The sequence below is a fragment of the Habropoda laboriosa genome, unplaced genomic scaffold, assembly GCF_001263275.1.
Source record: "Habropoda laboriosa isolate 0110345459 unplaced genomic scaffold, ASM126327v1 scaffold186, whole genome shotgun sequence".
Taxonomy (NCBI): domain Eukaryota; kingdom Metazoa; phylum Arthropoda; class Insecta; order Hymenoptera; family Apidae; genus Habropoda; species Habropoda laboriosa.
Window position 1 is genome coordinate 1,483,420 of NW_017100427.1, and position 14,210 is coordinate 1,497,629.

General features: G+C 45.7%; 1 protein-coding gene across 1 annotated transcript in view; it reads right to left on the minus strand.

The window, feature by feature from the left end:
* The window catches only part of LOC108575545 (putative uncharacterized protein DDB_G0277255), a 38,210-nt gene that overhangs the window by 8,287 nt on the left and 15,713 nt on the right, over positions 1–14,210 (minus strand). Inside the window, exon 2 of the mRNA XM_017938367.1 lies at positions 7,697–8,668. Coding sequence (XP_017793856.1) covers positions 7,697–8,668 — 972 coding nt within the window. The remainder of the gene's footprint in view (positions 1–7,696; positions 8,669–14,210) is intronic.

Sequence of the window (14,210 nt, forward strand, 5' to 3'; positions counted from 1 at the left end):
AGATTTTTCCTCTTTCTCGATGACTTCGTAGCTGCGCGTTCCGAAACAACTTGTACAGCGTGTTTAAAATTTCACCGAGCAACCGGGACATTAATCATCGCGGAGAGAAACAGGAAGGAACCTTCCGAGTAGTAATTAAAATTCGAATCTTTCCCCAAACGTAAACGAGCGGTTGGAAGATAACGAGGCGAAAGAACGCCGGAATTCGTGATCTTTAAAAATAGCTGCGTTCGCGTCCGTGCCATAAATCAAATCTACATTACTGTCTTTAACGATACAGTTTACGTGGTGCACTTTAGCTTTCGGGCAGAGAAAGAAAGAGAGAGAAAAAGAGCGAGATTCGAGCCGAGAGAATAATTACCGCGGAACGAAAGCGCAAATAAATGTGCATCAGTGGGCGGGAAAAAGGCGGTGCTCGCGTTTCGCAACGCGGCGAAGATCGCACGTGAAATTCCTGGGACAGTTTGCATATTTTCGCGTGACCGTATGCGTGGACCCGGGACCCGCGGTTGCTTCACCGTGGGAAGAAACCTTCAGACGTTATAATTATTAGAACCAATTTGTCCGTCTAATAACACGTCATTATACTATTACAAAGTCGTAAAGATAATCATCGTGTCTACCCGGCTTTGCAAAGGCTATTGTTTCACGGCCTAAAGGTTCCTCGTCCTATTCTTCGAGATCGTCGTTAAAAGAACGTGCGTGCACACGTAACAGCATCCGCCCAGATTATGTGTCTCGGGCTAAGATCTCTCGATCGGTTACATTTTAACTTCTTCGCCGACTGTGCAGAAAATTGTAAATTATATCTGAAAGGTGGAATCTGCGATGCTTGTTAATACCTTTATTGCCACCTATCGTGCAGATTTAGGAGGCAGACGATTCTTTTTACCGAGAAGAACTGCTCTCTTGGGTGGAGTGAAAAATGAGATTTCAAGTGAGTTCGGAATTTTGCACTGTTTGGAGATTGCGAATTTTTCTCTCATTTGAAAATCCACAAACTTTTGCAATTTTTACATTTCTGAATTTCTCAAATTTTCAAAATCAGACTGAAATTTTTTACTGTGGGGATGCTAAATGTTCGTTACGAATTTCTCTCAAATATGGAAATCCATAATTTTTTGCAATTTCTGTGATTTCCTCAAAGGAACAAGAATCACGGAACAATTTCCAAATACAAATTCCAGCCCTATCACGATGCTCAATCGATAAAAAAACGTGAAACCGACGAGAAAAAATAAGAATTTGTAAAATCGATCGATCCACCTGCTCCGTCGCAACGATTCCACCGCCGAACAAATAGTTATTTAAGGAAAAGGAAGTTACGCGAACGGGTGTCGTTCGCCGCGTATAATCGGGAGGTCCGTGGTTCACGCGGTTGCTGAACACGGGTATCTTGACGAATTCAACGGCGCGAGAATAGCGCGGAACGTTTAAAATAAAGTCGCGGCGGCGGTAAATTTATCGTTTCGAACGCGAAATCTGTTTACCGTCCCCTGGGATCGCGTCGCGCGATGAAAACCACTAAAATACCGGCTGGAATTCGTACGCGTCTCTCCGCAAAAACTGCCTGCCCTCCTTGTCACTCACGTGTCACTTCTGTATAGCGGTGAAAATAAGGCCGGGTTTTGGAATACCTGACCGGTTAGTCAGACCATTTAGTCATTCCTCTTATACCGGGTACCCGGTATCGTGCAGTCACCAGAACTCGCCTTTGGGAACTATCCAGATCACGAATTAGCTCGTAAAAAAACGCCTCGAGGGTTACAGAAGCTCACCGAAATAAACACGTTAAGTAACAACATTCGGAATATTGCGGGAGAGACCGGTACAAACGCCACTTTCCCTCCCATAATTTCGCGCATTTCCATATAAGCGGACATCCGCGACGTTGACATTCTCACCTGAGGAAAATTTATACTTGGCTCAGTGCGACGAGAAGGTTTTCCACCCTTTTGCTGCCGATCGAAATGTTCGCGGTTCTTTGAAGCTTTAATTACAATTTTTTTGTAAAAATGTCCAAAAAATGAGTATCCTAAGGGATACTTGCGACACTTTCACGAGAACGTAAAAAATTGTTAAAGGAAACATAGAAATTGGTATCTAAGAGTTAAGGGATCTCCCGAAGAGTCAAAAAATAAGTAAACTTTGGGAATTTTTTTCGCAGGTAACTACCGACTGAAAAGTTTCAATTTTTTCGGAGGATATAAATGTGACTCTCACCTTCTTTCTCTAATTTTTTAAAAAATGTGCTTGTTCCCGTTAGTATTTTATGCGATTAAAGCTTGATGATCAGAAAACGCGCCGAATAAGGAAATCCACCGCTCTGAGGCTCCTGAAAATAGGTAAACTTTGGGAATTTTTTTCATAGATAACTACTAAATGAAAAGTTTCAATTTTTTCGGAGGATATAAATGCAACTTTCAGCTTCCTTCTCCAATTTTTCAAAAGTAAAAATCTTACAAAATGGAGAAGAAAAAAATTCCCGAACTTTTACCAATTTCCAGTAGCCTCAGGGTAGTTTACCCCTTAATTGGACCCAGTTTGAACTCACAATAGCTATTCGCTGGTAGATCGAACGTTCCACGATTGATAATTCGTGAATCATTGTTGCTTAATCCCATAAATCGCCGAGGATAGATAGAGGTGTACTATAGTGCTGTACTGATAAGGCAAGGGAAGAATAACAGGCAAAATGGTGCCATCCGGTGCGTTTGTAAAGTTGGGTAATCAGATCGGTAGATTTCCACAGAGACTATCTACTGTGATTTATTATCGAACTGTATTAAATCATATTAAATCCAAAGTTAAATGACAGAATGGACACGTGGAGTCGTTCGTATATTGTTCCTCGTGGAATGCGACGTTGGAAAGCTCGTCTGATTAGCAGTGTCAGTTGCATCTGATTGTGGGAATCGTTACGGAGTAGACAGATTGAAGACAGAATTTTTCTCTTCTATAAACAGAACGCAACCACGAAGAAACTTTTCGTTTTATTAGCTCCGTGCATGTGAAACTTTAAATACTGTGTAACTTGCGAAACTTAAATAACTGTGTTTCTTAAAAAAATAATTTCAATACGATTCCACACACTTTTCCTAACGACTAACTAGTTTCTTTATTCCGAATTTATAAAAATCTTATAACGTTAAAAAATTTATAACATCAGTCTTCGAACTGAAAAATTTTTCCAACGTAACTTTTACAGTGTCAAATTATTTGTTAAAAAAATGTTCAAGTGTTTGAGAAAATGGTACTCTGTCGAGAAAAGATCGAGCGGATAGGAGAGAATGTTGCAAAATTCCTTCATCCATGATCATCTGCATCAACCCAACAGAAGTCTACACACTGATCCAATTTAATCACACTCAAGCACGACTGTAAACCGCATTAAAAATGTAAATAAAACCTCCTCTAATTAGAAATGTGGGAGAGATCTGCGTTAATTTAGGGTTGAATAGCTGAAGCGATGAAGTTCTCGTATTCGTGGAACGTAGATCTAGATAGAGATTTCATTTACGGAAACACGCACACGGGAAATTAGGTCTATTAGGGAGACAATGATCTTGACTATCCTAACGTAATAAACCTAACCAACGTAATCTTCTGACCTCGATCCAACCGAACCGGGGAATCAAGTGGCCCCCGGAAAATACCTCGAGTGGCAAAACTCTCTAAACCGAAAAATGGTCTCGCGAAACTGTTCAATTTACAAAATTGCAAGCATGAATCTTTTGGTAGGAGGGTGCGTTAATTAGGAGAAGCAATGAATCGTCGGATGTGAAAAATGATAAAAAGGAGGGAAAAAGGAAAAGGGGGAGGAAACAAGGGACAAGAGAGAATCTGGGAATGTCGAAATTTTTGGCACGCTGCCAATCCACCGGTTATCTTATTATGATCAAGAGAAATTAACCAGCTATTTATCGAGATTACACGCGGCGATATGCAACGTTATAATCTAAAATAAACCGCGCTAGGTTCCGCGGGCCTTTATCGAGACTTTTAAAAGCGGCATTCGCCAAACACGCGATACAGATACCGCGGTGTTATTGCAAACAACCGCGACGCTGCTTCGCCGAAAAAAGAGAAAAGAGCGCCTTCTTTGTACCGCGAATTGGATTTAATCGATCAGTTTCGTTGATACAGCCGTCGATTAGATTCGCTTACTGATCGTTTCCTGGCAATCTCGTTCGCGTATCTTCACGATGCAACGTGTCGGTTCTGATTTTTCGACGAGCTGTTTGCTGAACCTTCAGGTTCGCTTCTGATCGATTTTCTATCCAGATATTGCTAACTATTCGGAGAAATCTAGTTTTTGTTGCTTACGTTACTCGTGTTTTCCAGTTTCACTCTGAGATTTGCATTTATAATAGGTAGAGTTAGATGAACGTGACGAACGAAATTCATTTGTAATTCTAAGACACTTCGTGCTGTAACGAGCTCTGATAAATATGGTAAACTGCACTTTTGAATTGAATACTTTTAATCTTACAGCGTAGGATTTTTTAACATTCCTGATTTAATAAAACTGTCCATAAAATTCTGAGAGTTTCTAAGGGTTATTCTAAGTTTAAAGATAAATCCGATAAATTTCACTATTTGAATGAAATATTTCTACTTGTTGCAACGTAGCTACTTTTTTAGCATTGTTAATTTTCCAGAAGTATCTAATCCAAGTGTATCTCTATGTTAATTCACGCTTATATCTAAATGTTAATTTCCGTAGGAAGTAATACTTCCTCTATAAATTTCATATAATAACCCTGTGTACAGCGGGGATTTTTTTTTTTTTTTTATTTTGAAAGAAAAACTTGTTCACTCGAGATATTCAGTGTAGCCTACCATATTGGAGCAACCTCGTAAGTTAGTCGATCCATTCCACAAATGAACATTCCATGTAGCTGATTTAATATTCATACAAGGTGTACTGAAAAATCTACAATGTTTTTTGCTCTCGTAAACGCCTGGAAAAGCCTGTAGCTACACGCTACGAAGCATTATCTAACTACATCTGTACAACGAAAGAGAGTAACTGCTCTGTTTTGTAGATTAACTTCGATACAAGTCTAAAGAACACACACACACACATACTAATCCCGGCTCGAAGAATATTCATGTACGTCTGCCTGTTATCTAATGCATCCGAACAAGTTCGCAGACCAGCTCCTTGATCTAACAACTTATCTCGGCTAGATCAAACTGCAACATCGTTAACGATCCTGCGTCAAATTCCAAGATTACAAATTAACTCTGTTCGCTGGCAAAGCGAGACGAGATTTCGTCAAATCTCTGATTCGAGTTACGCGGCAAAAAGTTCGCGATAATTTCACGGAATCTTTGATCCGGAGAGTGGAACAAAACGCGGTGGTAATTTAGAAAATACGATCGGCGACAAAACGTGATAACCTAATGAGAAAAACTTTCTTCATCCATATTCCTCAGGGAGAAATAATATTTTGCGAAAAAATTCGGTTCCAAAGTAAACAGAAAAATTTGAGAACGAAGTATATGTAGGCGAAGAGATAAGGCGACAGATGCGACAGGATCGATAATATTATAAAGATAACTGATTTTAAAAAGTATGCTAAGCACACTTTGCCACTTTCGTAATCACCGGTACAAACGTATATCGATTACAGAACGAAAATCAAGGATCTAAGAGTAACTACAGATCTGCCTTACGTGTGAAATATACAGGGTGTCCCAGTTGGTTTCGATCAAACTTTGCCAGTATGTTCTACGAGTGTACTTAAGAACAAAATGTTATATAAACATAGGTCGTTTGAAGCTTCGTTAAAAAGTTACGCCAATAACAAGAAATACCAAGGGAATTCTAACGGGTGTGCTGTTATTATAACACAAAATACGAATAGATCAGCGACGTAAACTTGATTGTAACTTTTACCAACGCCATTCTTGTCTAGTATCATAGCAACCGTAAGATCGTTACCATTCCCTTCACACTTCCTACTTTTTCCCCTAACTTCTTAACGAAGCTTCAAACGACCCACGTTCACGTAACATTTTCTTCTCACCCACACCCATAGAACGCACCGGCGAAGTTTGATCCGAAACAATTTGGGACACCCTGTATATTGCGGAACGGAGGAGATCGGAGCAAGGTTGGCAAGGAAGGCTCGCGGCGAGATGGAGATCGACTTTGTCGTCGCGAAGGGCGACGCAGAAGGGTGAAAAAGGGAGAAGGTGGCGAAGAAGAAGAAGAAGAAGTAGAAGGCGGCTGGTGGATCTCGGCTCGCGTGGATTCGCGTGCACAGAAGAGGACGGAGCAAAGGCGGAACGGAGAGTGCGACGTGGCGCGCGAGAAATGAGCATACAGAGAGAAGAGACGGAGTCGGCGGTCGGCCAGTGCGCGAAAAGAATAGCTGGCTGATTCATACACGCGAAGTCACGAGCCGTACGTCGTACGCAGCCGGCGTACGGCCGTGCAAGCGTAATCGAAAACACACGAGATGCACACGTTTCACGGCGAGCTTCCCTTCGTCTCTCCTTCGGCTCCTCCTCTCCCTACCGCGCACGGCCGCCGCTACAAGCTTTTATACTTCGATTCTTTCTCATCCTTCCGCGAAATGCTTTATATCTCAAAGTGATCGCCATTAGCAACGATATTGCGGAATTTTCGAGTAATACCGCGGACCGTGGTGTAACACCGAGGGAAAATTGTCGCGGTGTTTGTGCAATACGGTGTACAGGGTGAGTCGCGTAACTTGTCCACCCCGGAAAAGTGTTTTATATATAAATGACACGATATAGAAGGGAACTTATGACGCTGAAACGATGTTTCGTATAAAAATTTTAAAAAGCAGTGGTCTATACTTATAATAATTTTTACGATATGAAAAATTCGTTCTTTGCAACCATGATTCCTGGCCATAGAGAAAAATTCTACGACCAGAAATGGCACATCTCTGGATGAACGTTTGTTTGAATGAAATTTTTGTAATAAACCCTCGCATACTTTAGAAATATGCGTTTCCATATGCTCCAGTGTAGTATAGGGGGATCTGCTACACTTTAACTCAAGTCTTTTAAAATTGTCAATGAACACTACCCTTGGCAAATAAAGCAAAAAAATTCTCCCATCTTTTATTCTCAAATTAAGAAGCGTTAAAAGAATCCTTAAAGCACCTTGCACTCTCTGAATACCCTACAGTTATACATACCAAGAGGTCCATAGAGAAAGGTAGTAACCTAGCGTATTACGTATTAAAAAGGCAGCGAAAGGCAGAGAAAAGGAGAAGAAGAAGAAGGAAAAAGGAGTGATTATTCGTGAAACGTCGAAACTTTTCCACGAGCGGTGAAAGGGTGCAACCTAAGGGACCAAGGGAGTAGAATACGAGTGTCCTGTTCCCGGGAGTCAGACGTACCACGAGCCCAGCCACCACGGAGACGAGAGTAGCAAGTAGAGAAGGCGGAGGGAAAGAAGGGCGAAGGGAGGTAGAAGAAAGTGGCCGCACGGTTAGAATAGTTAAAAATAACCTGACCAAGGGTCCTGCGCTGAGCTTCGGTTCCTGTAAACACGTCCATGCGGAGAGAGGCACGGCAAAAGGAGCAACGAGTAGACACGCGGCTCGCGTGTAGGCTCTCCCTCAGAAAGAGAGGAGTAAACGGGTCTCCATGGTGGCCGGAACGAGAGAGAAGAGGAACGAAAAAGGGGAGTAGATTTCGTGGTACTCACGTGCTTCCATAGAGGTATCTTGACTCGGCGGTGGCAACTGCGTCGTCGTTGGCGACGTGCTCGTGGTCCTTGTCGTCGACGTAGACGTAGACGTAGACGACGACGACGACGACGACGACGAGCCTTTGGCCTCTGCTGCGGTGACCTTGACCTGTTCTTCGCCACTCTCAGTCTCCTCGTCCTCGCTCGCCACCTCCTCCGGGCTCGGGCGTGTCCTTACGCTTCCAGCTCCCGGCTGCTCCTCATCTTCGGGATACGACCACGATGACATCGGCCCGGCAACTGTTGTGGTCCACTCAACGACACCACCACCACCACCTACGACCTCACCACTACCGTCCCCCGCGAACACCAACTTCCCCCCGTTCTTACGAGACGAGACACCTACTACTCCCTGGTTCTCGTCTTCCGACTTCCTATCGCGTCTTCCTGAACTGAACTCGTCGTCGTCGTCGTCGTCGTCCGGTAACCGCGGCACAGTTCGATGAACCAGACGAAACGGCACGGTAGTCCAAGTGACCGGCACCGCCGTAGTCACCGTCGTCGTCGTCGCCGTGGTAGCCGCCGTGATTGTCGAGGAATGCTCGTTCGAAGACGACGTCTCCCTGATAAAGTCCTCGTGATCCGTCGACGTGAACTCGACGATACCACCGTCGAACCGAGTCGAGGAAGATTCTTCTTTACGATGAGGACGTGAAAATCTCGCGTGAAGCCAATACGGTTCAACGAGGTCTAAAGAGGTGGACCGTTGATCATCGAGCAGACTTGCCGCGGCGACCTGCCGCCGTCTCGACCTGGTCCTCTCGTGAGCCAGACCTCCTCCTCCTCTTCCTCCTCTCCCGCCACCCTCGCCTCCTCTTCCGCCCGTTGATACAGGAGAAGAAGAATCCTTCCTTCGGATGGTATCGATTGTCGTTGGTTCCTGGGGAGAGTACAACCGAATCCCACCGAGACCGTCCCCTTGTTGTTCACCTGGTAGCGAAAACACCTCGTGATAATCCAGCTCCCCCTTCGAGCGACGATCGTACGCCGGACTGTCCTCCGGTGTTTGGTGGTTCGATATACGACGTGACGTTCGCCGGAAGGAAGGTAGCAGGGACAACGGTGAACGGTTGCCCGTTGATCGAGGCAGAAGACGAGGAGGCGCAGCGTCGAGGGACACGTAAGGATCGGACACCACCGGCGCAGCCGTCGTCGTGCACGTTTGATTGCCAAGAACAGCGACGACGAGAAGAAGCAGGGGCAAACCCACCCCGGATACGAACAATGCTTCTCTTCCTTTTGTTACCACCACCACCTCCCCCTCCTCCTCCTCCCCCTCCTCCTCCTCCTCCTCCTCCTCTTCTTCCAGATCCGTCTCCTCTCTCCTCTATCTACGCCAAGATTCCTCCACTCCTCCTCCGCCTCTTCTTCCTCCTCCTCCACCTCCTCCTTTTCCTGATCTACATCCAACCTTCGTTCCTTTACTACTCTTCTTCTGTTTTACACCTGCTGCACTCGTCCACGTCCACCGGCGGCGGCGGCAGCAGCAGCAGCAGCAGCTCGGGTTCCGCTTGTATCGACCCGATTCCAGGTGTCTCCCCTTCTTTTTCTTCTTCTTCTTCTTCGTCGTCGCGACAACTGGTCCACCCACGAGATTTCGGTCTCGCATTTATCCCGTCGCGTGTCCAACCTTTCTGCCGAGTTTTGTGCGCCGCGCGAACTCGACCGACGATATCGCTGCTACGCGACCGCGTTCCGCCATCATCGCGAGCCGTGCCGATCGTCGTCGTCGTCGCGAACGATCGCCGGACGAGCCTTCGCGTACCCACGCGCCTCCGTTGCTCGCCCTGGCATTCTCTGTTCCTGCTTAAACGCTCCTCCGCCTTTTAACGCCACGAATTTTCGAGAAGCGGACGACGACGGGTTTAGCGGCCTCGACCAGCGACTACCACGGGTCTGTAACAAAGAAACACCGGACACCGATCGTTAGGTACGAAAGAAACATTTGTTTGCTTATCTCGGAGAAAAGAAAGCGATTTAAAGGAAAGTTCGCATGAAATAAAGAGCGAAGATGTGATTTTTTTTTTTTTTCTCAAGAACTGATTGCGATATTGTTTCGAAGTTAATGTATACGCGATACGAACGATTGCAGTACACGATAACGAGGAGAGGAAAGATATGTAACGAATTTGGACAACACCAGACGTAAAGCTCACAAGGCCTATGTCCACAGTGATATGTATTCTGATACGATGTAAACAGAACGGAGAGTCACCCTGCGTGCAAGATCGTCGTGAATAAACAAGCAAGCTCAAATTCGCGTGCAAGTGTATTCTTGTAAAATAACGAAATACACAAAGCTAACGTACTCTTTAAAAGTATATCGATTGAATGATTAGCCGTTATCTAGCCGCGAGATACTTAAATATTTCAACTCTAAAAAGCGTGCAAAGCAAAGTATCGTAATATCGTTCTTCGATACAAATTTCAACGATAAAAATAATCGGTGAAATATTAATCTTTAACGATATCACACACTAAGTCGTGATATTCAACTTGAAAAGAAAGTCCCGATAAACTCGAGTACACTCTCGAAAGAAAAGAATTCTCGAAAAAATTATCTTCAAATTCCTTCACCTCCGTCTGACAATTCGGTATTTACATTCGACGTTCTCGCATATGTTTAACTTGAAACGAAATCCGACACTCCGGATACCTCCGTTTCAAGCGAAACCACCCTGTATTAACATTGAAGTTCTTATACGCTCAAAATCACTGGAATAAAGACATAGAGGTACGGCACAAGCGGTATCAAACGATCCAATTATAAACAAGAGGAGATGGGCCACGAGATAAAGAGGAACAGCCCCCGTGCAACATGCACTGTCTTATTCTGGTCTATAGACTCATGCTTCCTACAACTTCCTAAAATACGAGCCCCGAGGAAATAGTTCACGAACGGATCCCAAGTGATTCGTTTCGTTCTACGTTCTACCCTCGTTCCGTTCTCCCCCCTCCGGCGGTTTCGTCCCTCTTTCTGGCTTTGTCTCCGCGCGCGCGTGCACCATCCGACAATACAATGTAATGAACCGATGTCCAACACGCACGCACGCACGCACGCACACACGCGCGCGAGAAACGCGTTCTCTCTCTCCTGTTCCCCCCTCTACGCTGCCCCTCGCCCTTTTCCCTCTCCCCGCGCGACAAACCAAGGGTGGCGAGCGTTCCCGTGCACGCACGTACGCATGCACGCACAGCATAAAAATGAAAATGTTGCCCCGCGGAACGCTCACTCGAGATTTCGAGTGCTCCTCCTTCCGACGAGTCCGCCTCGCATCGCCCGTAGATTTATTATTTATGTCGAGCATCGGTGGAACTGCCGTTCCTCGGTGGTTCTTTGCACAAGGATATATCCCACGATAACTCTCTCTCTCTCTCCTGTCAACGAAACGTGTTGCCGCGTTCTCAACGTGCGAGAAATAATTATTCCGACGCTTCTTCACTGTCGATAAAAACAAAAACAACGACGACGATCATTATCACGAGTCACACACACACACACACACATGCGATAACGGGACGATCGAGACGATACGAACAGTCTAGTCGCGATCTTGTGGAAAGTTATACGATTACGAGGATATACATAATACGTACATATCTGACTGCGAAGACGAATTTTTCGTGGACTTTCGTTGTGATTATTATTTCGACGAAAGAATACGCGAAATCGATGAAATTTTTCGTTGATATACACCTTATTGTTCGTTTAATTATTTAACGAATTTATGAATATGTACTAAAGTTCTAACGTTATTTTCGTATATGCTGCGTAATGATAAAACGTACAGGTCACGTGACTGGTTTTTCAATCATGGCGCCTGAAATGCGAGGGAATTCCTTTTTCGATGTATTGACAAGGGAAACATATGTACGTATTATAGGACGAGAAGGAGATCGAAGGGAAAATTTCGACAGAATTTATTTACCAAGAACACTAGGCTCCATTAAGCGCAGCATCGTAGGAAGAGAAATCGCGAAAATCCTATTTTTATGAACGGTCGTCGGGTATGAATAGTTCGGCCCACCTCTTCGCTACAGGCATCGTCTCCTAGAGTATGCCAACATAGAATCACGAAGGAGGAAAAGGGACGGTGGTCGGGAACAGGCAGAGTGGTCTGTTTCTACTGTCCACGCTCTCCTAATGCAAAACTCGTGTAGCATCGATAGACGTCGACTTTAACCACGACACACTGGTGACTGGCTTGGATAGTTGTGTTTCGCGGCGGTTTGTTCGACGTACTTTATCAAACAGGAAATCACGAACAACGAGGAAAAGAGGCCGCTACGACACAACCGGCGAATATTTGTTTACGCAGAATACGCGAATCCTGCTAATTATAGTCACAGAGTCGAAGGGAGGAAACGGCGAAGACACTATTTTTACGAGTCTCCCGCCAGAATATCGTCGGACGTCTGCCTTCGTCTCTGACCGCAACAAAGCCAACACGGTAATAAAAATATTACTTCGGCTCTTACACGTTTGACACTCGACGAATTCTGCATAGTAAATATTTTCCGCGATGCACATGCTTCGTGCTTCGGTATGCGAGAGTGACTGAACGCGCCATTTAAGGACGCGGGGCAATGTTTTCTTCGAAACAGTAAATCGCGCCTCTTCTAGACGCGGTCGTAAATTATGATTGGCTGAACGAAAAAGTACATGCGGAGTATGATATTAAGTGGTACGGTTAATAAGTTTACGTAGGTTCCTTTATTTCGTAATGCATTTAATGGTATAATAACAACAGTTAAAAACACTGAATAAGGTTTTAATGGTTTACACGTGTTAATATAGCGTGTATCGATCAATCTTCAAAATTTTTCGCGGAAAGTGAGGTTAGAATACAACACGAGCGCTGCTTGGTGTGTCGCGCGCGCGTGTCAGCGAGTGGGAATTCGCTGTTTTCATGAGGAAAAATGTGCGCGGCACGCGCGCTGACGTTCTATTTTCGAATGAAAGGCGCGATCAGGGGACAAGAACGAAAGAGAGATGCAGAAACAGGGAGAGAAAGGGAGCGAAAGAGAAAACGGACAGACGTGAGAAAGAGAGAAAGACGAATCAGCGAAGCGTGCGTGCAAGACGAGGACGGTAGGAAGAAGCGAACGAGACGGACGCAGGAACGAACTGCGAGGAAAAGCGTGGAACAGAAAGCGAGAAAGCACGCAACGAGAGCAACAACATTGTGCAAAAACGAAGACAGATTGTGATGCATTTGTATGCGTATGTATGCGAGCGAGGAGGACAGAGCACGAGTGTGTACTCTTTGAATACACGGCGGGAGAAGGCGGACAGAAACAGAGAGCGAAGGGGACGAAGAGAGGAAAGGAGACGGAGAGAGCATGCTGCCGTTGTGTAGTGTGGACACCGGCAAGGAACTCCGACTCGCTTGTGCTAGGCGGCCATGCTGGGTCTCTCTCGCGTTCCGAGAATGGGTACCTTTTGCGTACACGATGAAAACTCGTGTATCCCCTGGCAGAAAATTCTGTCGCGCACGTTGCCGCTTGCGGTTGCGTAGAGCGTGGTTCGTTCGGTGGAAACACACGGCACAGCGGACGACGATTGAGGGTATCGTTGAACGAAAGCAAAAACAAAGGAAAAAAAAAGGCGGAAAGTAAGAGAGAAAGAGAAAGAGAAAGACTCGAAGGAGATTCGGCGACGAAAATGAAGACGACGACAACAACACAACGTGCTCAAGGCGAAACTGACGAAACAACAAAAAAGACGAAAAGAAGCGACAGGATGTAAAATAAAAAAGAGATTAAGCGTGCAAGAAAAAGAAAGAAAGGACACAAGCACACGCACCGTGTTGACCACCACGCGTTCGCTGTTTGGAATGAAGGGAGGGGGCACCTCTGTTCACGAGCACGACCAGACGTATACGCAGTACACGTAAAACTACGCGCGGCAACGACACACACGACCAGTGCACGCGTCTTCGCGGCGGCTCCGTGTTTTCCACCGTGTGCAGCGTGTCGATGCTGGCTTTTCCTTTCTCGGCATGGACGCCACGGCAGCCACGCCAAGACGAACGAGAAGAAAGGAAGCGGATCGAGCGTGGATCGTACAGCGAACGACCGGAGCTCGAAGCGAGCGAGCTGAAGATCCGTGGAGCAAGCGGTGCTGCCTATCGGATGGCACTGCGTTCAGCGCCGCGGTGCGCGACCCCCGTCGGCCTTCATCGTCTTTCCTCGTCGCGCCTCGTCTCGTCTCGGCGGTGCTCGTCGCTTTTCGCCCCTTTCCGTCCCTCGAGTTCTGCCGCGTCTCATGCCGGTCCCGCACCTCTGTACTACCTTACTCTCTATGTACCCGTCTCTCGCTTCGCTTCGCTTCTCTTCTCTTCTCTTCTCTTCTCTTCTCTCTTCCATCTCGTGACTCTCTAACCCCTTCTTCCGCGTGCAACACCCTCTCTTTCTTTCTTTCGTCACCGCCGCTGCCTCCTTCAATTCTCCATCTCGCCGCCATCGCCAC